Genomic DNA, 22,749 nt, shown 5'->3' with positions numbered 1-22,749 from the left:
CACAAAACTTCAGTGGACCATTTACAAACCTCTGTATTATAGTCCTCAGAGGTGTCAGGTTCATGATCTTTGCTTCCGCGACCTGGATTCTGTCTGGTTCGTCGTAGATTAACCCTAAGACATTAAAAAAATCATCTACAGATCACCATTCTGGGACTTGAGAGACAAAGAAAATGCCCAAGTCTGAAGACCCCCTCGCAGTAAGGATATGATTATTCCCACCCGCTGGGACTCATTCCCTGATGACCGGGGTCGCAGAGTAAAAAATAGCCTACAGCTCTCCTTGAACATCCTAAACTGGTCTTTTTCCCCTGAAAATTTATCAGAAAGGGCCAACACTGGTTCTGGAGAAAGCAACTGCACATCAGAAGATTCTGTCATCACATAAGCCACTGCCAGCAGTGGAGAGCTACGGGAAGTTTTCATCCAACTAATTATCTGACCCTGCAACTGATATTGCAACGATTCAAGACTCTGGTATTCCTTAACCAGATACTGAATCATCTGCGTCAGATTCGCCACATGGTCACAGAGCGTGTGAACAGGATCCATACTGGCAAAAAAGACAAAAGTACAAGTCACTTGTAATATGACACTAGTCACTAACGGACAAGCTGCGAGGCTGGGTAGTCATCAGATCCAAGCTCAAAAGCCAGGAGGGTACGTTATAAACAGAGGGGTGAGACAAAGGCGTAGTCAGGTCACAGTCCAAAGTCAGAATTCAAAGAAGGTAGTGGATCTTGCCAATATGCTAGGCAAACAGATGGTCAAGACAAATACAAGGTCAAGCAACAAAGATTAGAATACCAGACTTGAAGCATAGAGCACACCACTTGAGCAAAGCTACAATTGGCAGAAATCTAAGGCAGAGAGCTTGCTAAATAACCAGGGAATTACCCCGAGCAGGAGACACATGGAGGAAGCCCCGACACACTCTTGCCCTGATTGAACAGCTAAACTGTCACTTAAGGCACAGCTCAGAACTCCCCAGCTCTCGATTGGTTGGATGAGCTGTCCATCACCATACTGACAGCTCAGCTCGCCCCTGCCCTATATTGGACTCCAGAACAGTCATTCACTGAGTCCAGATACACTGATAGATGGGATTGTGACACAACACACAAAAATCCATCTTTCATCTCTTTTTACATAACTACTTATGAATGTAACAGCACCTTCCCTGTAAATGAAGTTAACAGCATCTCTCCTGTCTATGAAGATAACAGCATCTCCATTGTTGTTTCCATGCTGCACACTGCCAATCATCCCCCACACAGTGGTATTTCCTAGCTGAGAATGCGGAAGTCTCACACAGCTGTCAAATACTGAGGCAGCAGAGAGCCTCCACTTCAGCCCACTTTTGCCTCTTTCTTAAAAAGCCAGAGCTATTATCATAAAATGTGTCACAATTTTTTTAGTTTCCCCAATAACATACAGTGTTTTTGAGTAAGATTTTATATTTTCTTACCCCTTTACATTATGAAGTTTTCCAGGAAGCTATAGGTCCTCTTTCAGTTGTTCATGAAAGTAGATATTTGTTGGCAGACTCAATATATTGTGAATCATTCAACCTCTGAATCTTGTTATGTATAATTTCAATCAGACAAACAGAATTAGGGTATTTTGCTGTTTCTCATGTTCCCCTTGCCATAGAAATAATCATGTTAGATAAAAAGAATGTGCATGTAATGGGGAGAAAAACTTTTTCTAATTGTCAGCCAAATGAAATGACCTAACTAACTGCTGTCTCGAGAATTATCAGAATTTACAATAAAGTCAATACTAATCCAGAAATCTAGTTTTGGTGACAAAACCCATTCTTGCACTGTTTTACAGAATACACATACAAGATTGGTTTATTGTGCAAATACAGTCTTTTATCCTGTTACAGTGTAATCTGTATTTATGTGAATTCACTTTGCAGTAACTGTTAAAGGTATTTTTTGTTTCATGTACCCTTTCTAGAAGCTGTGTTATACATCTTTGTGTAGTTTGAGTTTTGTAATCTGTTGTAGATGTAGTAATAAGGTTTTGTCATTGTGTAGAGTCTGGTATGGGGAATAAGTTAGTGGGATGCAGCAAAAAATATCAATATTAAATATTATTTTCATAGAATGTACTATAGGTTTGAATACTAATTATTGTGTTTTGCAAGCACTGAACTGTTATTGTTAGCAGATGTTATAATGGTTTGTACCAAATGAGTTTTCAGAAGGTAAGTACTATAAGACTTTTCTAGTGGATACAGAAAGCCTATTATTGTTTGAACACCTATTTGCATGTTTGCCTTATGACTATTCAATTCTACTGTTTCCAACATTTCAATGTATTTAAATGGCTGCACTAATGGTAATGTAGCACAGCGTAAAGTGCATTGTACTGAGCCAAAAATGAAGTTTAATTTTGAACATACTAATTATTCCATTATATACCAGTTCTGTTGAAGATACAAAGGGATAGCTTACCATTGTTTACTATACCATAATTAAAGGGAACCTGACACTTGATTCATACTGCCAGAACCCCAGGCAGCCTGAGTCGGGGAAATGCTTCCTCATTACAAACAAGGTTGATGTACTCTGACACGTAAAGGCATTTCAGAGTATTTAAATTGAGACAGAGGATGAGGTGACTAGTCACAGAGGTATGCCCCCACCAGTTTGTCCCAGGCCAGTCAGCTAGACTGACCGGCTGCTCCCTATGTATGCATTTATCATTGGGCATACTGGTAGCCCTATGTTTGCAGTATCAGAGGTTATGCTTTGCACTAAAAAAGTTAAAGTAAAAAGAGATGACTACAAGGTGGTTAAAAGCTTCTTGCTTAAAAGGTTCTCAATCCAGTTGAGTAAGTCTGGACTTGAGGTCCCACTGGAGATCATCTTCCCCCTTTGTGGGGACTTCGGGTTTGAAGGTTTAAAGAATAAACTAAGGGCCTTACTTTATCTTGTGAAAGTCTACATCCTTCACATAAGACATTCAAGAAAGTAAAGGGTAATAAAAAAGGGACTCCCGTGTTTTTTTGCTATTCCTACTAGGAAGTCAAATACCCTTTTAGGCTGTGTGCCCACTATGCGTTTTTTAAGCGTTTCCACAGCGGCAATTCCACCGCAGAAACGCTTAAAAAACCCTTGGTAGAAGGTCTGCAATGTTCCCCAATGATAATCCGCATGTGCTGTGCACATGCTGCAGAAATTTCCACTTCAGATTATCATTGCGAAAAAATCCGCAGCACTACCAATTATTTTGCGTAATCGCGGCGTTTTTGCCGCCATTGACTTGCCTTGAATAGCTTAATATCCGCATGACTACATGTGCACATGCGGATATTAAGCGATTCAATGTGCGGATGGTACCCGGGTCTGGAAAAGAGAAGACTCTCCACCAGACCTGGGTACCATAGTACCTGTAAAAAAAAATAATTAAAAATAAAAAAATACATTATACTCACCTTCTGATGGTCCCCAGTCTCCTCAGCGATGCGTCCTGGCTCCCCGGCGGCTCGCGCTGGTCTAAAAGGACCTTCCATGACGTCATCTAGTCATGTGACGGGTCACGTGACCGCTGACGTCGGCGGTCGCGTGACCTGTCACATGACTAAATGACGTCATGGAAGGTCCTTTTACACAACCGCGAGACAGCGGGGAGACCGGACGCATCGCTGAGGAGACTGGGGACCATCAGAAGGTGAGTATAATGTATTTTTTTTATTTTTTACCATTTTTATTCTTTTTTTTAACTAACTTGGTCACACTATATAAAATCCATGCCAGTTCCATGGATTTATATAGTGTGACCAAGTTGTCAAGCACTTTTCCAAGTGATGCTAAAATCGCTTGGAAAGCGCTTGACAACCCGAATGCGAAATCACATGTGCAAAACGCGTGATAAACCCTTGTCCCTGGCTGAAAAAACGCATGTAAAATCCGCATGTGTTTTTTCTGCCAGGGAGATGCAGAAACGCTCAGGAAAAATCCAGAGCATTTCTGAACTGTGGGCAGATAGCCTTATAGGGCTCTCAAAATAAATCAGTGTATGAGTAATATATGTCAGTGGAATAGGGATTCAGATGGGACATGTTACATGTCTGCATTTAAAGGAATTGGTGGCTCAGTATAGAGGTTTAACTGAATTACATTAACAGACAGGAAAATGAAATGTTACATTTAGTCTGAGACACCACTTACCTAAATTTTGTACTGCGTGAAACCTGTCTATATAATGAATCTGACAATGATCTGCACAAGCAAGCTGTGAGTTATAGAAGTGAATGCAAACTGACAAGGTTATGGAAATGTTAAAGTGTGACTATGAGATGATTATTTCAAGGACCCTTCAGTCTTCAAGTGTTCTCTTTGCTGTTTAAAGATAATTACCCAGAAGGATCTCTTATGCACCACCTCTTTTTTTTTTTTAGCTTGCTCACTACATTGTTTGATGGATCATGTAAATGTCAAATAAATTGCTTTGATGTCTAGGAGAGTCCAGTCGACCCGAAGACTCTTGTTAAAATGATTAAAGTATAAATAGCATTAGCAGAATTTATACAAATAGGACAATTTAATTGTTACAACTTAGACTCATAGCTTTTACATGAGCCGAAAAAATTGTTAATTAATGGATATCCTATTTCTTACTAATAATGTGTTCTCTTCTTCCTGGACAAGGAAAAGAAACAGTACCCAGTAATATCATATTTCTTTTCAAAATATGTAAAAGGTGAAAAAAGAAACAATAAAAAGGAAATGCAGAAAACAAAATTGTATTAACGTTCAAATATCCTATTACTAAAACACTAAACCTTATAGGATAAAATTCCCCTAACCAATTTTATTGCAGAATAATGTGCTGTTAAATGGTTAGCAGTTAAAAGCTTAATGGAATGAGACAAGTGTAGCAAATGAATTAAAAAAATCCTCATTTACTAGATGAGGTAAAAATAGAGATTAATAGAGATTAATCTGTATGTATTTTGTAGATTAGAACACAAGATGATTTGCCTTTTGTGGTTGGTTCTTATGTTTTTCTTCCCATAATCCTTTATCACAGGTCCTAGTGCTACCAACCTTATAATAGGGTCCATCGCTGGTGCCATCCTGGTAGCAGCAATTGTCCTTGGGGGGACTGGATGGGGCTTTAAGTAAGGAACAACGCATGTCTTCTCTTCAGTGGCAATGCCATAACTCTTTCTGCTTACTGTATATCACATTTGAGTTTCTGCTACATGGTTCTAGTATTTCACTAATTTGAAATGTTAATTAAACCACAAGAATGCAGAAGTGAATGCTACTTGGGTGACAAGATAGCTGAAAAATAGACATATTTTTAGGGCACTTCCTGATAGAGTCTGAGCCCCATTTTGTTACTTTTATGATTTGATGTAGTCAATGAGTCTTCAGGATATTTACAGCAGAAGAGGAGTGTATTTTCTGTTATCCACTTGTCCAACTGAATCCTCAGCTTGCAGTGTAGACCTTACATTTGATGGTTTTAATAAATCTGCCCCAGTGTTTCATTAGGCATGCTACATCAACATTCCTGCATCTTATGTGAATTAATTGGGAACATTTCTGGATGTCACATAAACACCCCTATTCATAAAGGTGTTTTTGCCAGTGTTCTGGCATAAAACACCTGCAAATATTGCAAAATTTCTACATAACTCTGAAGTTGCACAAACATTTTGATGCCAAAATGGGCAGAGCATGTCCAGGATGTGCCTATTCCTTCCAGCCTATTTCATAAAAATTTATGCCACTTTAGTAGTGTAAATTTTTATAGAAATGCAGCCCAATTTGATTGGAGTACATTTCTAATGGAGGCGCATGTCGGCTATAACCAGGACCTAATATTTTAAGTGGCGTGTGCCTCTAAATGTATTGGGTACATTTTACTCCAACAGTCCCATTCATTAAGACTGATGTACACAACGTCAGCATTAAAGAAGTTGTCCACTACTTTTACATTTATGCTCTATCCAAAGGATAGGGCATCAATGTATGATCGGCCGGGGTCCCACACAGTGGCACCCCTGCCGATCAGCTGTTATTGGTGCCGGCGGTAGTGGCCACCGGCCGGAAGTCCTTACCTGCGGGGTTCCTCCGTCAAGTAGTAGTGGCTGCCGCGGTGTACTGCACAGCTGCCGACTATTCAATTGAATGGGAGGCGGATATGTAGTACCCCGTGGCAGCCAGTGCAACTTGACGGCCAAGCACCGCAGGTAAGGACTTCCGGCAGGCGGCCGCCACTGATAACAGCTGGTCGGCGGGAGTGCCGCGTATTATTAGCAATACAATACAATATTATTAGCATGACGAGCCCTGTAGAGGTGTAGAATATCTGTGGAATCGACAGCAATCAAATTGTATGAATGAGATTGTTTATAGTAAAAACCCCACTGCACACACATAAGCAACACTAGCAATAATAACCATTACTTAGGACATAAAGATAGCTCAACTACAGATTATTATCAAACAGGGGAAGCTCATGATGTACATTGCCCTTCAGAGACACTATGAATCTAATTTCTCTGTACCTAGTTTCATACTTACCAGGCACCATCTTTAAATTTTATCTGCTCCGCTCTGGTCTGTCTCCAGCAGGTTATGACCTGCTGGATCGCTCCGGTGTTTGTTGGCGGCTGGCGGTCACTTCTCAGTGTAAGTCTATGAGGGCCAGAACGCGGCTCTCATAGACTTATACTGAGAGCTTGTGACCATTATCTCTGACTTCCAGTCAGTCAGGACCTACGGTCACAAGATGTCGTTGTGGGTCCGGAGCCTCGCCAGGAAGAGCTGAAGATAATGGCTGGAAAGTATAATGCGGGGGGCAGGAAATGTACATTAGTGCGACCACTCCAGCACTGCAATAAAAAAAACAAAAAACGCTGGAGTGTTGCTTTAGGAACAAATATCTGTAACATAATTTTCCTTTGTTGTTCATCTGTATTTTAAAATCAATTATTTTTTGACACAAAAACTAAATGTATGTGGATTTAATTAACCCCTACATGCCTAAATGCAATGGAAGTGATGCATCAAATGAAGTGATTATGTTAAGGCATTTTCACAGAAAAGTTTGCCTTTTGAGTATGTTATCAATCTTTTGTCTCAAATACAGACACATTTATAAAACTCCTTGTATCTAATAAGATAATAATAATATAATAAAAAGATATGTGAGCCAGGTAACCACACCACATAAGGATATAGGTGGTTACTGTATACCTTCATGCTTACACACGCTTATTCACTTTATGCTCCAGCCTCATGTAATAATGTGAGAATAAATCCATGAACATGGATGCTATCATACAAGCCAGTCACATCATCTCACTACCTAGTGAAGGTATAAGAGGCGAGTGCATATATAAATGAATTACTGAAACCTGACCAGAAATAGTGAGTTTTGACAGGACTGGGCTGTTGTCATGTGTCAAGTAGATTGAGTTTTCTATGTCTGATCCTATGTCCCACAATAGTGGTTCCTGGTAGTGATGAGCGAATATGTTCTGTTAACCCTTTCAGCGAGTATGCTGGAGCAAACACCGAGTATCTTCCGCGTGCTTGGGTGTTATGTTTCATTCTCTCTGTGTGCATGATTTGCGACTGTTTGACAGCTTTAATACATGAGGAATGCCTAAGAAGCAGACATTCCTCACATGTATTAAAGCTGTCAGTCGCAGATCATGCACACAGAAAGACTGAAACATAACACCCGAGCACGTGGAAGATACTTAGTGTTCGCTAGAGCATACCCGCCGAAAGGGTTAACAGAACATACTCGCTCATCACTAGTTCCTGGGAATCTATGATCTCACACAACTATAAAGAAAAGACATTGAGAATTCATCAAGAGGTTTTTGCCAGTTCTCTGACTATATCGCTCAGTAATTTTTGTGCAAAATTTAGAGCATTTTTGCTGTTTTAAGCCAATATTGGCACTTTGGAAAAGTTGGTGGAGAAGTGGTCATGGTTTGCAATGCAAATAAACTGTAAGCCAGATTTATAAATTGTGACTTAGCCACAGTTCTCCCTCCAGTAGGGGGTGGAATAAAAAGTGGAAAAACAGCTCTATACAGAAGTGTTATATTAAAAGGGGACCTGTCACCATAAAAATGCAGTTTAATCTGCAGGCACCGTGTTATAGAGCAGGGAAGCTTAGTAGATTGATGTATAGTCTTGTGAGAAAAGACTGAATAAACTGTGATTTATTCATTTAATCCTCTGCTCTTTCTGGGATTTTGGGTCCAGGGAACGGTTCTAGCAGTGACTGACAGCGACCTCTGTAAACACACATATACACAGAAAGCTGTCTGTCACTGATAGGACTGTCTGCTGGACCCCAAATCACAGAAAGAGCAGAGGTTTACATGATGAAAGCACAGGTTATTCTGACTCTTTTCTCACAAAACTATGTATCAACATTAATCAATGTAAATAATTTTATGCCCAAAAATAACAAAAGTATTCTTGGAGTGATACCTTTATTGGCTAACCAGAAAAAAAAATATACATATATATGCAAGCTTTCAGAGCACACATGCTCCTTCTTCAGGCAATATTACAAATGAATTCATAAGACACAAGGCACAACATTTAAGAGATGTTACAACAAGACATTTGTTCATGAGGTGAAGCTTCCTACCATAAGTCAAGGAGATCAAATTAGTTTTTTTTTTGTTGCAAATGGAGAGGCCGTGAGAATGTTTAATTATCTGGAGGCGTGAATTGTGTCCATGTAGTGAGTCATAAATCCAGGTGTTAGATTGAGTCCTGTTGACAAGGAATTGAACATCCTTATCAATTTGAATTCCCAGATTTTTTTCTCCCTGTTGTCCTTGAAATGACCATTCAGTATTAAGGCTTTTAGATCTGTCATACAGACATGACATGATTTGGAATTCCCGATCCATGGGCAGCATGTATCAGACACTGACTGCATGATTTCAGCCATATATATTTAACTCTGAAACACTGCAGCATTTCAGAGAGAAACATAGTTTAATAGCCGTCAGTTACTGACCCACACAAGTGACTAGTTGGACAGGAGGGTCCCTGGGCTTCTCCCTGCCCACTGCCCTGGAGTGACAGATCTCTCCCCATACATGTACAGTGGGTGAGACCTATCACTTAGGAGCAGTGGACAGGGAGGACCCCGGGACCCTCTTGTCCAACTAGTCACCCGTGTGGCTCGGTAATTGACGGCTATTAAACTATGTTTCTCTCTGAAACGCCGCAGTGTTTCAGAGTTAAAGATACATGGCTGAAATCAAGCAGTCCGTGTCTGATACATGCTGCCCATGGATCAGGCAGCACAGAGCAGCTGTCAGGTTGCCTTTAATATACAATGATTAAGAAAATCTGAAGGGAAACTTCACAAAGTTTTAAACTCTGATTTTGACTTTGGATGAGATGAGCACCAGCCTGGGAACCTTTAGAGCTGCTTATTGTGCTGATCTGTTGTAGTTATAAACTTTGAATATGTGTAATTTAAAATTGTCAGGGTGGAGGCTCGGGACTTAGCACTAGTAGAGAAAATAACCACATAAAAAGTTTTTACTTTGTGATCTCAAATTAGGATTTCTTACTCTCTGTTTTATTGTTAACTTTACTTGCAAACTTTAAAAAAGAACAACAGTTTAAAGAAACACTCCCATCAAAATTTTTATCCTCCTTAAAATATTGCAATCATCATATTACATAGCCTGTGTACCTAAAACTTCTTATTTTGCCTTTCTACCCAGTTAATTCTTGTTTTTTGTTAGGTCTATGACATCATGTGATTAAAAACTGACTAGCTGAATCCTTCTAAGCTCTCTGTAGAAACAGGAGGTCAGTTTTCCCTGCATAAGTCACTGCAAAAGTCCCTGACAGGTGGAGGAGGGAGCAGATGGGTCAGAGGTTGAAGAGGGGAATGATAAATGCAGGGACAAGAGACTTCCTGTTTCTACATAGAGCAGAGAAAAGAGAAGAATTAGCTGGGTAGAAAGGTGAAATAAGCAAATGTAAGTACACAGTGCTAAATAATATGATGCCTGTAATATATTAAAGAGGATAGACACTTTGATGGCAGTGCTTCTTTAATAAAGAAAAGAAAAAAATAGAGAAGAAAAAAATGTTATCTTAATTTAAAAATTCATGCAGGTTGTAATAAATTATACGATTTACTATGGAAAATTCATAGCTGTCAATCAAAGTAAGGAAAAATCTACCATATATTGTTGGAAAAAGTAGACTTTTCTCCAAAAGCTATCTAGCTATTATCTTTGCACCCAAAGTGTCATTTTTCATTCATCTTGAAAAGACAATTGAATTCTATTTTTTACCAATAGCTACATAAAATAAATCCAGTGTTAATTATTTGCTGTAGCAGAACCTCAATCTCTGGCCTGGCCTAGCACACAGCTTGACGTGCATGTTATTATTCAAGGGAATGGGAACATTAAAATACACTTAAAATGAACTTTGGATGAAGGGACTAACTGTGGAATCCTTACTTACTGTATGCTTTTATCTGTCAGCTGCTTATGTAAGAAGCTTGTAAAAACCCTCTATGCTATATTGGTGCTAGGTACTTGATAATGCTTGTCTATATGGGCTGTTCTAACTTCTTATGTTGTGAGTGAGACCTGTTTTCTTTGTCTTGATTAATTTAGAAATGTTCACGTTCACCATTAAATATGGTTTTAAAATAAAAATAGTTTAGTCATAATGTATAAAGAAAAAAAGAAGTTACTTTGTAAAATAGATTTAATTTCTATTGTGCATGGCTTTCCAGTGTTCTTGATGTTCATTTATGTTGCGCTGGTTTTGTCGCAGTACTATAATTGTGTTTTTTAAGGGGTTTGCCCATCTTATAAAGTGATGCCTGCTGATCATCACTTTATGATCGGTGGACATCCAACCTCTGAGACACCCAACAATCCTCAGACTGAAAGAGATGCGGTGATGGTGTAAACTCTGGAACCCCCAACAATCCTGAGAATGATTGGGATGGAGCGGTGGTGGAGCAGGTGCTCGGGGTGCTGGTTTGCATGAAATTGCCATGTGGCCTCATTCAAGTGATTGGTTCCCTACACATTGGGGTACCTGTACCCACCGCATTGCAGGGAAAACTTAGAGTGTACTGCTGTGGTAAATACGTGCAACATCCCCTTAATTCTCAAAGGTTGGCCAACCGCAGTAATAAAATGATGGAAAGTAGGAAAATCCCTTAAATTTGTACCGACTTCACAGATAAAACATATTTGTGATTTACTTAAATAACTATATGAGGTGCAGTTTATGAGGAAGTCCAACAGCTTTTTAATGTGACATTTAGGGCGAATTGTTACTGATTGTCACCATGGCCTGAAGTCTCAAGGTGCACCTCTGTTGTGACTCACACACAGAACCTAGTGTATTTTAATATCTTTATTTTAGAGGATAAATTGCACTTATTTAAATCTGTAAATTCTCAACTGAATCAAAAAAATTAAAAAGCCATGCACACGTCTGAAAAATATTATAATATGGACTAATAATAGGGCTTGTGTAGTAGGGGGGTCTCTAAAGTACAACTGGATTTGGTACCTTAGAACTTGCCTTAATGGCTTCTCTGCTGTCATTAATCAATGTATGAATCAAAGTTTTTCTTGCTCTCGGCCAGTTTGGGAAATGAGAACATTAAGAAATGTCTGATGAGAACAGTTTGGGAAATGAGAATAATACTGTCTAAGGCTTTATTCACACATCAGTATTTTTAATCAGTATTTCATCAGTATTTGTATGCCAAAACCAGGAGTGTCTCCAAAACACAGAATAGGTGTCAACTAATGATGCCCAAACATGCTCGGATAAGGTGTTATCCAAGCACACTCGAATGCTAATAGAGTATCGGTGTGCTCAAAAAATATATTTGTGTCGCAGCAGCTGAATGTCTTGCAGATGTTAAAAAGCCGCAACACATGCAGGGATTGCTTAACAAACAGGCAATCCCTGCATGTGGTGCGGCTGTCTAGCAGCTGCTAGACATGCAGCCTTGGCAACGCAAACATATTTTTCGAGCACACCAAAGAAATTCTGTTAGCATCCGAGCATGCTTGGATAACACCTTATCTGAGCACGTGCGCGCATCACTAGTATCAATAGTATCAACCCTTCAACTATAGCTTTTCTCTGTAAATTCCACTCCTGATTTTGGCAAACAAATGCTGATGCAAAATACTGATCAAATACTGACATGTGAATATGCCCTAATTTGTAGACAAATGCAAGTTTCGACTATACAGTCTTAAAATGTGTTAGATTTATCAGGATGGTTCATGATGAATTTTGTGTATTTTTGGCCTGTGTACTTAAAATTCATACTACATATTTGTTCTCTTACTCTATGGCAGAATTTTGCTGCACAATTATGGCTCATGGTCTTGCATGCTAGGCCATGGCGCTTTTAAAAAAATACATAACATGCCCCCTTTAGTGAGGTTATGTCCTCTTGTCAGACAAGGTGTAGAGTTTCTAACACTTATAATAAATATGGTTTCTAAGTCTCCTCACTCTGACATGCCAGGCCTGGCTTGTCACTCTCCACAAAGAGAAGCGTCACCACTTAGATCCCAGTCTTAAGCCTCTCAGCCAAATCAGATCTCATACTTTTCACTGATATTGGGCAATACCCCGAAACAATATCTGCAAATTGAGATTCTGATTTGGGTTTTATCCTAAGTCATACGGCATGGCTCGTTAAAGGGTCGATATTGACTTTTATGATTACTACTTCCAGTAGGTGGCACTAGAGTTCTAGTCCTCTTCCTCTCTGAAGAGGCAATTTGCACAATAAATATGGTGCAAGTCATGAAAGACAGTTTTTTGGTGCACATTGTGCAGAATTCAGGCACACTTAGCTTGATAAATCTTTCCTATTTTGTGAGTTTATTGAATGGTGAAACAGCTCAAATTATTCATCTTTACAAAATCTAAAAAAAGACTTAAACTGCTTTCTGCACTTTTCTATGTGACACAATACCCTGTGTATCTATTTCCTTCAAATATTCTTAATGAAGGAGTTAGTTACCCCTTTTTTTAAACTCAGGTTGACCGTGGTGAAAAAAATCTATACTCTACTACCGATCCTTCTCCTTACTTCGGTTTCCTTGCTGCATGACCACTGCAGCCAATCAGAGGCTTCATTGGCTGATGATTGCGGACATGTCAGACATGTCATTTACCCATACAACATCCTCTTTTCTCCATGCTATAAATGCAGATTCAGGAGATTTTGCCCCGGATGATGAACCTCCCCGTGAGGCGGCCACGTTAAATCATATGACTGATGTCACCTGTGGAGCTATAGACACAGCAGTCTCCTTACACATGGTAGCCATGAGCAGCGGAAGGGTTTCTATGTTAGTGCTGCAATAAGTTGCTTCCTTATGCCAAAACACATTAGTTTATGAAATTTCAGAACTCTTTGCAGAAAGACAACCCCTTCAGATCTACACAGCTTAAAATCAGATGAGGTAGACAGAAGGTTTACCAAATTTATCATGGTGGCACATGCTGTGTAATATGTGTTATCACATCCTGCTGGACATGTTGGACACTTTGCTCTTCCTTATGTCATCTCTTGGTTTGCTTACTGTAGACCAGTGTTTCCCAAACCCCATCCTTACGGCCCCCACAGGTCATGTTTTCTGGATCGCCTTAGTATTACACAGGTGATTGAAGTATCATCAAGGCATCAGGAATTCTCTCACCTGTGCAATACTAAGAAGATCCTGAAAACGTGACCTGTGGGGGGCCGTAAGGATGGGGTTTGGGAAACACTGCTGTAGACCAATACTTTGTGCACACCATTACTAAATCTGGTGTATTTTAAAAATTTTCTTAATCCTGCTCATTTTTGTAGACACTTTGGTAAACTGTTAGTGAGGCGCATTATGTGTCTTACTGTCCAGTATGTAGTTTTAAAACCTAAATGAGCCCCGGGAACTAAATTACACCTTCAATCCTGGGCTGAATTATGGAATATGCTGCATGTAAATGTAAAATGCATACATGATAGCAATCTACTAATGCCTTGTGTTTTCTACCTACATTACCCACATCCCGTCATTGTGGTATCTGAGTGTATTTGAGACATCGCTGATAAAGATTAGCGTTTACACTGATACTTTTAGATTGACACATTTGCTGATAATCAACCTTAAAACTCATCATATCAAGTTTATCAAAGGTAATGTAATGGAAAATTACAGCATAAAAGAAACAAACCAAGGTCTGAATTCATATTTCTTCATTTAATGGGTTATATTGCACTCAATAAACCAGGGAGAAAGGTAGGTTGTTACAAACATTTAGATTTTAACCTAAAAATGTTGATAGATATAATAATAGCCATTACTGTCTAAACAACCATTAATGTAGCCTGAAAGCATAAAGAAAACTCCATATTTTAACAAATAATGAATGAAATCGCAATTCAAATTCTGTAATAAGCTAACTAGAGTCCTATGGGTCTGAGATCCACAGGTTTCTGACCAGGTCACGGTGATTGAAGGAAGCAAGAAGAGAGATGTGAGCATGAGCCAGAGCGTAAACTGATACTGGCGGAGGAGGGCATCACAGTGTCAGTGCTGCAACACTTATAGACGAGGAAGAAAATGTATTCTATTCAACTATATCCTCACCCTGAAGATGCAGATACAGTTGAAAGAAAAGCTGTCCATCGGCGTGCACCCTATCCCTCTAGGCCCTGTGGTGGTCACATCCCCTGTGGACACTATGCCACTGTCCATAGCTATTCATATTTCACAGATTGTGGAAATCAAAGTCAATTTTAAAAAATATGTTGTTCAATAGAGGTACTGATCAAACATGTTAGATGAAATTCTCCTCAAAAGGCAAGGAGGCAGACCAAAAAGGCTTACTCTTCAGAGGTGACTAGACTTATATGAGAGCATTGAAGCTGTGGAATAGTCTCTTCTGGAGCTGTTCACAGTGGAATCAGCAGATGTAGTAGCTTTAAACAAGGCAGAGTTGATTTATTAGAACAAAATAACACTGAGGCTGTGTGCCCACGATGCGGATTTAATGCTTTTCCGCGGCGGTATTTCCACCACGGAAACGCATTAAAATCACTTGTTAAGATGTCTGCCATGTTTCCCAATGACAATCCGCTTGTGCTGTGCACATGCCGCAAAAATTTCCGCTGCGGATTATCATTGCAGAAAAATCCGCAGCACAACCATTTATTGTGCTATTTCACTGCAAAATCGCCGCCATTGACTTGCATTGAACCGCATAATATCCGCATGTATACATGCGGATGTTATGCGGTTCAATGTGCGGATGGTACCCGGGTCTGGAGAAGAGGAGACTCTCCTCCAACCCGATACCATGGTACCTGCAAGTTAAAAAAGAATTATAAAGTTAAAAATAAAAATATTCATAGTCACCTTTCCAGCGGCCCCTGGTCTCCTCCCAGAGGCTATCCTCTCTCCTCGGCGGCCAGCGGTGTTCTGCCAGGACCTGCTTTGACGTCATTTAGTCAGCTGATGGTCAGCGGTCAGGTGATGGTCGCGTGACCATCAGCTGACTAAATGATGTCACCGCAGGTCCTGGCAGAACACCGCTGGCCGCCGAGGAGAGAGGACGCCGCCGGGAGCAGACCAGGGGCCACCGCAGAGGTGACTATGAGTACTTTTTTTTATTTTTTACTTTATAATTCTTTTTTTTTTTTACTATAGGTGCAGTATTTTAAGCAGAAATCTCGATGCCTGTTGCATGGATTTATATTGTGTGACCAACTTGTCAAGCCCTTTTCCAAGTGATGCTCAAAATCGCTTGGAAAAGCGCTTGAAAAAACGCATGCGAAAACGCATGTAAAAACACTTAAACTCTTCTCCCTGGCAGAAAAAACGCATGTAACATCTGCATGCATTTTTTCTGCGAGGGAGAGGAAAAAACGCTCAGGAAATTTCTGCTTAAAATCTGCATCGTGGGCACATACCATAATGCTTATATCATTGTTTGAGTACCTAATGGTTTTTGTCTTCGTCTGGATCAATAATGTAAACTCATTTCTAAAATGTCTCTCTCTCCTCCTATCATCCACGTCCTCTCACTCCACTAGTTGAAATTGATGGATATTAGAGATAGGCGAATTTGCTCGAGCTGAATTGAATTTGCCTTGAATTTTACAGAAAAATTGGGGTTCTCCTGATTAAAATTTTTTTGCAATTCATTCCTTGCGAATTCTGCAAAATGACGTCTAGCTAACAGCCATTTATGCTGAATTGATGAGGGTCATAAAAATTGTTAAAACAAAAAATGATCACACCGTTCACCTGTCCTTTAGCCAATTGTCTGGTGGTCTACGCTGTCCGGCCCCTTCTTTCTGACGTCCCCCACGATGCAATGTAATTCTGGTGCCAAGTACCTGTCTGATGTATGACGTCACACTGTGACGTCATAGGGTTGCAAGGTGCGTTACCCAAGTTGCTGACCAGGCCTCGGGCAACCCACTACCTGACATCATTTGCTGCAATGTCAGAGCCCTTCTCGGTGCTGGATGTCAGAAAGAAGAGGCTGGACAACGGGCTGCAGTGGGACAGGTGAACGGCTTGCTGGGTTTTTTTGTTTTTTTTCTACACCCTACATTTATTATGCTCTACAGTCTGAAGAGACCCCATGATAAGGAACATCCAATATGCATTGAATGATGCAACTAAAATTTTCTTGCCAAATTCTAGCGATTAATTAATACAAATCTCAGCAGATTTGCTCATCTCTAAAGGACATTCATCTTTTTTCTACCGTACTATGTAACAAAGTAAAAGTAGCATCAGGTTTACAAAATCAATTACAGGCAAGTAAAAATCAGGACAGAGACTAAGGTAAAAAAGAGATCAGCCAATGAAGAGCAGAAGGGCATGATTACAAAGTAGTGAAATATATTCTCTAAATAATGATAATTAACAATAATACAGCATAGCAGGTCAGCTATGTGCACTTAACCTGTACATGAGATTAGTGGCCGCAGGATAAATCCTTTAGGCTCTCCTTACTTTGTTTTGTCAACAGTGCATATAGTTCAATTTACAGTATATTGTTCATTTTTGCTGTGGTTGAGATGTAAAGGCAACACTATAATGACAACTGGAAATAAACAATTCTAGACAATGTTTCTAGAACTGTTTCAATGATGCCATAACTAAAAACCCCATCAAACAGCAAGCATTAACTTGGATGTAAGTCCGATTCCATCTCGCCCTTCCACCTTGCATTTAATTGCTGTTTTTGCATGTAATTTACATTGAATAACTCTAAGAATGGGTTAAAAAATGTAATTAAAAATTCTCTTCACTTAAGAATCCACTGCAAGCTTTGCCGAAAAATTTGTGCGGAAGGATGCATCAAAACTTTATAATGCGATTAAAGCCTAAATGGAGTTGTCCTGTTTCAAATTTCTTACCCCATCGGTTCACAGACTTTCAATTTTTTTTAGTCCATATACATATAAAATAACAACCTGAACTTCTATCTGATGCCTCTGCACCTCTGCGCCCACCTTTGTTGACTGACTGCAGCAATGATGTGTAATGTCTACAGCACTCATAATTGTGTCAGCCAGTCACTGTGTTTAGTGGCTCTGGTGATGTGGATTGCATAAGCCCAGTGATTGGCTGCAGTGGTTACGATAACTGTAGATATGACATCAGTTCTGCAGCTGATCATCAAAGTCCATAACAGCAGTGGAAAGACATCGCTAGACTCTGGAAAGGTGAGCAAAAGCTCAGCTTTGTTATTTTGTAGTCTTCTATCCTATAGACAGAATGGTGCTGGTTATTGTTTCCTTCAAGACAATAAAGGTGCTATGCATTGTCTGTTAGAGAGTCCTAGAGAAAATAGCTGATATACCGCATGAAGGAGCGGAGATTGGCGTTTCCCATATTCTAGATGATATCACGCTGTGTAACAAAATGGAAGAATCTTTCGATTTCTGTAGTTTCTTGTGGACCATCTTCCTATCATTGCGTAGGAACCAGTATTAGTAAATTGTACAGCATCTGGAGAGTTTATCTTTCTACATATAAATGTATGTATATATTAGTGTGTATATATATATTTATATGTCACATTTGTGCTTTTTCAGCTCACATATATCTATATCTGCCTGCTTTTATCTTGTGTCTTAAAAGTTTGTTTAAAATCACTTTTTTGTTTGGATTAATGAACCTTCAGAAGCGTGTCACAGAACACATGGCTGCATATGCATCGTTTTTATACTACTGTTCTGTGTTTTGCATGTGAAACTGGTGGCGGTAGTGGTGCATATGCCAAGTGTTACCAGACTGAATGCATGAGCCCTCTTGCTTGATGCCCCACATATAGCCAGATAATGGGGAGGTTGCACCAAGTGTATGTTGCCTTGTAATGTCATGCTCTATTTCTTCACAGACTTCCACAGTATAAGGAGAATGGACATCAGTGTGCCGTGTACTTACCATTTAACAAAAACTTTAGAGCTGTTATCTCTTTACTAACCAATTAATGAGTCCATTCCCCTTGGTGTGCGTTGTGGAAACTATTCACAGATTTTTTTTTATGTATAAATTAGTTGGCTTCTATGGTAGAGCAACATTCACCAACTGACACCATTGTCCTATCCCTAAATTTCCCTTTACATTCTCACATTGCATACAACACACATATTGCACAATGGCACTAATAGTTATGTAAATTGAATAGCTTTAATTACTTTTTAGCATTATTTGGACACTCAGCCTCTTGGTGATCTGCCTGCTCTGCCATAAACATAGCCATTTCTTTGGGTTTGTTCAATGTAAACTAACCATTCTTTGCTTTTTTTCACCATTCCTTTTTTTATATACATTTTGGAAGAAATGTCAAAAAGAGAAGATACGACCCATCTCAGTCTGGAATATAAAGCAACTTTGCCACACCGTCTTCCTTCGCTGAGCTTGAGTTCATGACTCCGTGGAATCTGCTCTGTCTCCGCCATCACCATATATGTTAAGCCTTCAATACTACAGTAGAATATTATCAATGGCTTTTTTTTTAATACACGCCTAAGAAATCATACAGCACCTGGAAAGCGCACCAACCTAAATACATCCCATGAAATAAATATAAAAAACAACTGCAATAGCTTTTTATTTTTCACGCAGGGCTGATTATGAGAAACAACTGAAATGTCTGATAAACATTGTCTAGCATAAGCATGACTAACCTTCCTCAACGAACATTGGTGAAAATCTAAGGCATGTCAATTTTTATTTTTTTCAAAATAGAGCAAAGCTGCATGGCACAGTGCTAACTCAGACAACCAGCTATTAGGCCAACCTTCGACACCACCCTCAAAATACAGAAGATGGAGAAAACCAAGACTATTTTATGACGTCACATCATTACCTGCTTTGCTGTCTTTTAAATTAAAAGCAAACTTTTGCTGAAATCCAAGCCATGATTTCTCTGCAGCGGCAGAGTGGACATGAAATCATTCAATGAATAACAAATTATTGAGGACATGTACATATGAAAATAGAAATCTTTAAATTATCACGTGTATCAAACCATTTTCTGACTACAAAAAGCTTTACATGTATGTACAATATACTACATTAAAACACACTGAAATATATGCATATATTTATATGTATATAGGTATGTGCTATATATTTTATATATATACAGTATATCACATACATGAATATATGTTCCACCCCCTAATTTTTCTAGCATGTAGGGTAGGCACGCTGGGCTTGCATACATCAATAAGAAAGATTAAGCATGAACATGCAGGAAATTTTGGCACAAAACAGGTGTGATCTAGGGTTTGTATGCTTGAAACCAAAAACGTACACCTTTATTAAAGTATATACTGTAAATGGATATGTATTTAAGAATTCTAAATATGATTAAGTTCCATTTTTTTGTCAAGCAGATTTTGTACATAATGTATGAAAACAGAAATATAGCTACATACTCAAATTATTCACTAAAGTGCCAAGATCATATGCACATTTCTTTTTTCTCACATCTTCTCCATTGTGCATGTAAATATGTAACTGTTTGCATCACTTTCTTAACTAATAGGTAATTTACAAGGCTGGGGAGGTCAGTAAGTCAGTGTATAAATACATTTAATGACTGTATGAACTAGGCACTGCTGCATATATATATCAGACATATTGTCTGTAAATTCTATGTGATCAAGAATTTCTAAGCCATTGTCACACACTCTTCTGTCTGTTCCTGACCTATATGGATGTCTTCTGTATGTTCCTGACCACTTGGATTAGGCATTAAAACACACTGCTATTTGTGTTAGATTTCTAGAAACGATGCTCTTAGTACCACATGTATTACTTTTACACAAGTGAACCTTTAAAGCGAACCTGTAAGGTCCGGAAACACTATATACCTGCAGATATAGGGTAAATCTGCATGTAAATAGCGCTAAAGGGGTTGTCTGGCCTTAGGCTACAAGTCTGCTGTCACTCTACGTGACTGCACACTTGTGAATCCTCATAGCGCACAGTGCACTTGTGACGGGAGCACCAGTCAAGTGCCCGCAAGTACTCAATTTACATACTTCTGGCCACATTTCGACTAGACTGTGTCCAGCCTTGCTCAATACACTTTTATTGAGTGAGGCCGCGACCATCTAGTTGGCATGTGACATAATTGCGATCACGCTCCCACTGCTCCTTGCGCCGTAACTGGAGTATCCTCACAGCTTGCAGTGCACTCCATGTGAGGATTCACAAAACTGCAGAACATAAAGTGACTGCAGACAAGTGGCTTAAGACCAGACAACCCCTTTAAAATCGTGTCTGTCTGCCTTAGTGGAGCAGTAGCAATAGTGGAAAGAATGAATGTTTACCCTCCCTGTGGCTACTCGTCTGTATATACCAGGACGGTGCAGGGGGCTGTAAAGTCACCGCTCACTACATAGTGAGCGCTCTTTAATCACCCCCAGGACTTTGAGTGAAAGCCTACTCTGTAGCGTATGTGTGCAGCATGTGTGTGTAGAGCAGGCTGTCAATCAAAGTACCAAGGAGTGATTACAGAGCTCTCACTGTATAGTAACTGCTTCTTGCAGCATCCTGATGACTGTGAGCGATCGACCACAGTGAGGATATAACTTCATTTTCCACCTGTAGCCAAGCTTCCAGTGAGGCAGATCGATATGATTTTAACCCTATTTACCTTCAGATTAACCTTTTATATGCAGGTAAATAAAGTGGACAGGTTTCCTTTAAAAGGTCATAAATTTGTTCATGACCATCAGTTATTGAAAATGTTGTATCAGGCCAGTTGAAATACTTTGATAAAAGCAAACCATCGCTTTGCACTGAAATTGTGGAGAGTAATATCCATTAGGACTGATCATTTCTATACCTTTCTACATGCTATACTTTAAGTGTCTAAAAGATTTTCTAACTTTTTTTTTAAGTGCAAATGTCTATTTTATTTATTGCTATGGCAGGGAATAACAACATTTTAATTAGTGTAATTCCTAGTGTAATTAAAGCTAAACGAATGGTGTAACATTAACCCCCAAAATATTTGCTTATGAAAATTTAGTTCAAACCTACCATTGCCCATACATGAGATAACTATTGGCTGAATGCTCATTTGGCCAACAGCTATTTCTGCTGAAAAGACACCTCTGACAGTGGTTTATCACTAATAGGGAATATGATTGGAAATGTTGAAATTTATGAAAGTGTGCTCTTTCTTCCATTGATGTCTCCTGCCAGAACATGGGAGGCCCTGAAAATGCAGATCATCCCCCAAATCAGAGGGTTCACATGATTTTTAGCTAATGTGTTTGGCCGGCTTAAAGTGAGTCTGTCACCTCCGAAATGCCAACTGAACTAACAGCAATGTAGGGGACTTGACCCCTCTAAAAATCATATTAGCAATATACATTTCACTGTTGTAATTAGTCTGAAAACTCTTTATATAACATATGCAAATGAAGGGGCTTTGGTGCACCCTTGGAGTGGACAAGAGCTTGGTGCACCGTTACACCTTCCTCAGTTTGCATACTGAGTGGTTCCCTGACTTTGATTGACAGCTCTCTCTTGGACGGCGCAAACGCTGCCTGAATCCTAACCGTGGTTGCTGCACATGCACACTATGTAGAAGTCAGCGGCGCACGCACAGTACGAGGCTGGTTCCCCCTTTCATCATTGCGCCCTGTCATAACACCACCGCTTCTACACCCAGAAATGAAGCAGGTGGCTTTAAAGGAGAGGCGGGAGGGATCAGTTTCGTGCTCCTCCTGTCTTCAGTACAGACCTACTGTAATGCAATGAAGACAGGAGGAGCACGTAACTGACCTCTCCTCCCAAATTATGCCAGTTTTGGGTGTAGGAATTGTGGTGCCATGACAGGACCCGTGATGAAAGGCTGACCTGCCCCCATACTGTATGCGTGCTTCTGACTCCTGCTTCAGTCATTGTGCATGTGTTTCAGTTATTGCTTGCTCTAGCATTGAGCACTGTCAATCAGAGTCAGCAAACTGCTCAGTATGCAAATTGAAGGAGGCATAATGGCGCACCAAGCTCTTGGCTATGCCAAGGGTGCACCGAGCCCCTTCATTTGCATATGTTATATGAAGAGTTTTCAGACTAATTACATCAGTGAAATGTATACCACTAATATGATTTTTATAAGGTCTAAGTCCCCTATAGAACTGTTTAATTAGTTCAGTTTGCATTTTTTGGGGGTG

General features: G+C 39.6%; 1 protein-coding gene across 6 annotated transcripts in view; it reads left to right on the top strand.

Annotated features, from left to right (window-relative positions):
- Positions 1 to 19,565, top strand: part of ADAM23 (ADAM metallopeptidase domain 23) — a 302,022-nt gene extending 282,457 nt beyond the window's left edge. For 3 of the 6 annotated variants that reach the window (XM_073646384.1, XM_073646379.1, XM_073646383.1), the window contains one exon: positions 18,888 to 19,565. In XM_073646384.1, the coding sequence (XP_073502485.1) occupies positions 18,888 to 18,933 (46 nt within the window). In that variant the 3' untranslated portion in view covers positions 18,934 to 19,565. Of the gene's footprint in view, positions 1 to 5,046; positions 5,138 to 18,887 lie in introns of those variants that run through there. The other 3 variants (XM_073646380.1, XM_073646378.1, XM_073646381.1) reach the window with 2 other exon arrangements.
- The last annotated feature ends 3,184 nt before the right edge of the window (positions 19,566 to 22,749 follow it).

This window comes from Phyllobates terribilis, unplaced genomic scaffold (genome assembly GCF_046119375.1).
Source record: "Phyllobates terribilis strain yellow unplaced genomic scaffold, ASM4611937v1 Scaffold_9__5_contigs__length_417890890, whole genome shotgun sequence".
Taxonomy (NCBI): domain Eukaryota; kingdom Metazoa; phylum Chordata; class Amphibia; order Anura; family Dendrobatidae; genus Phyllobates; species Phyllobates terribilis.
This window is presented reverse-complemented; position numbering and strand designations above follow the sequence as displayed.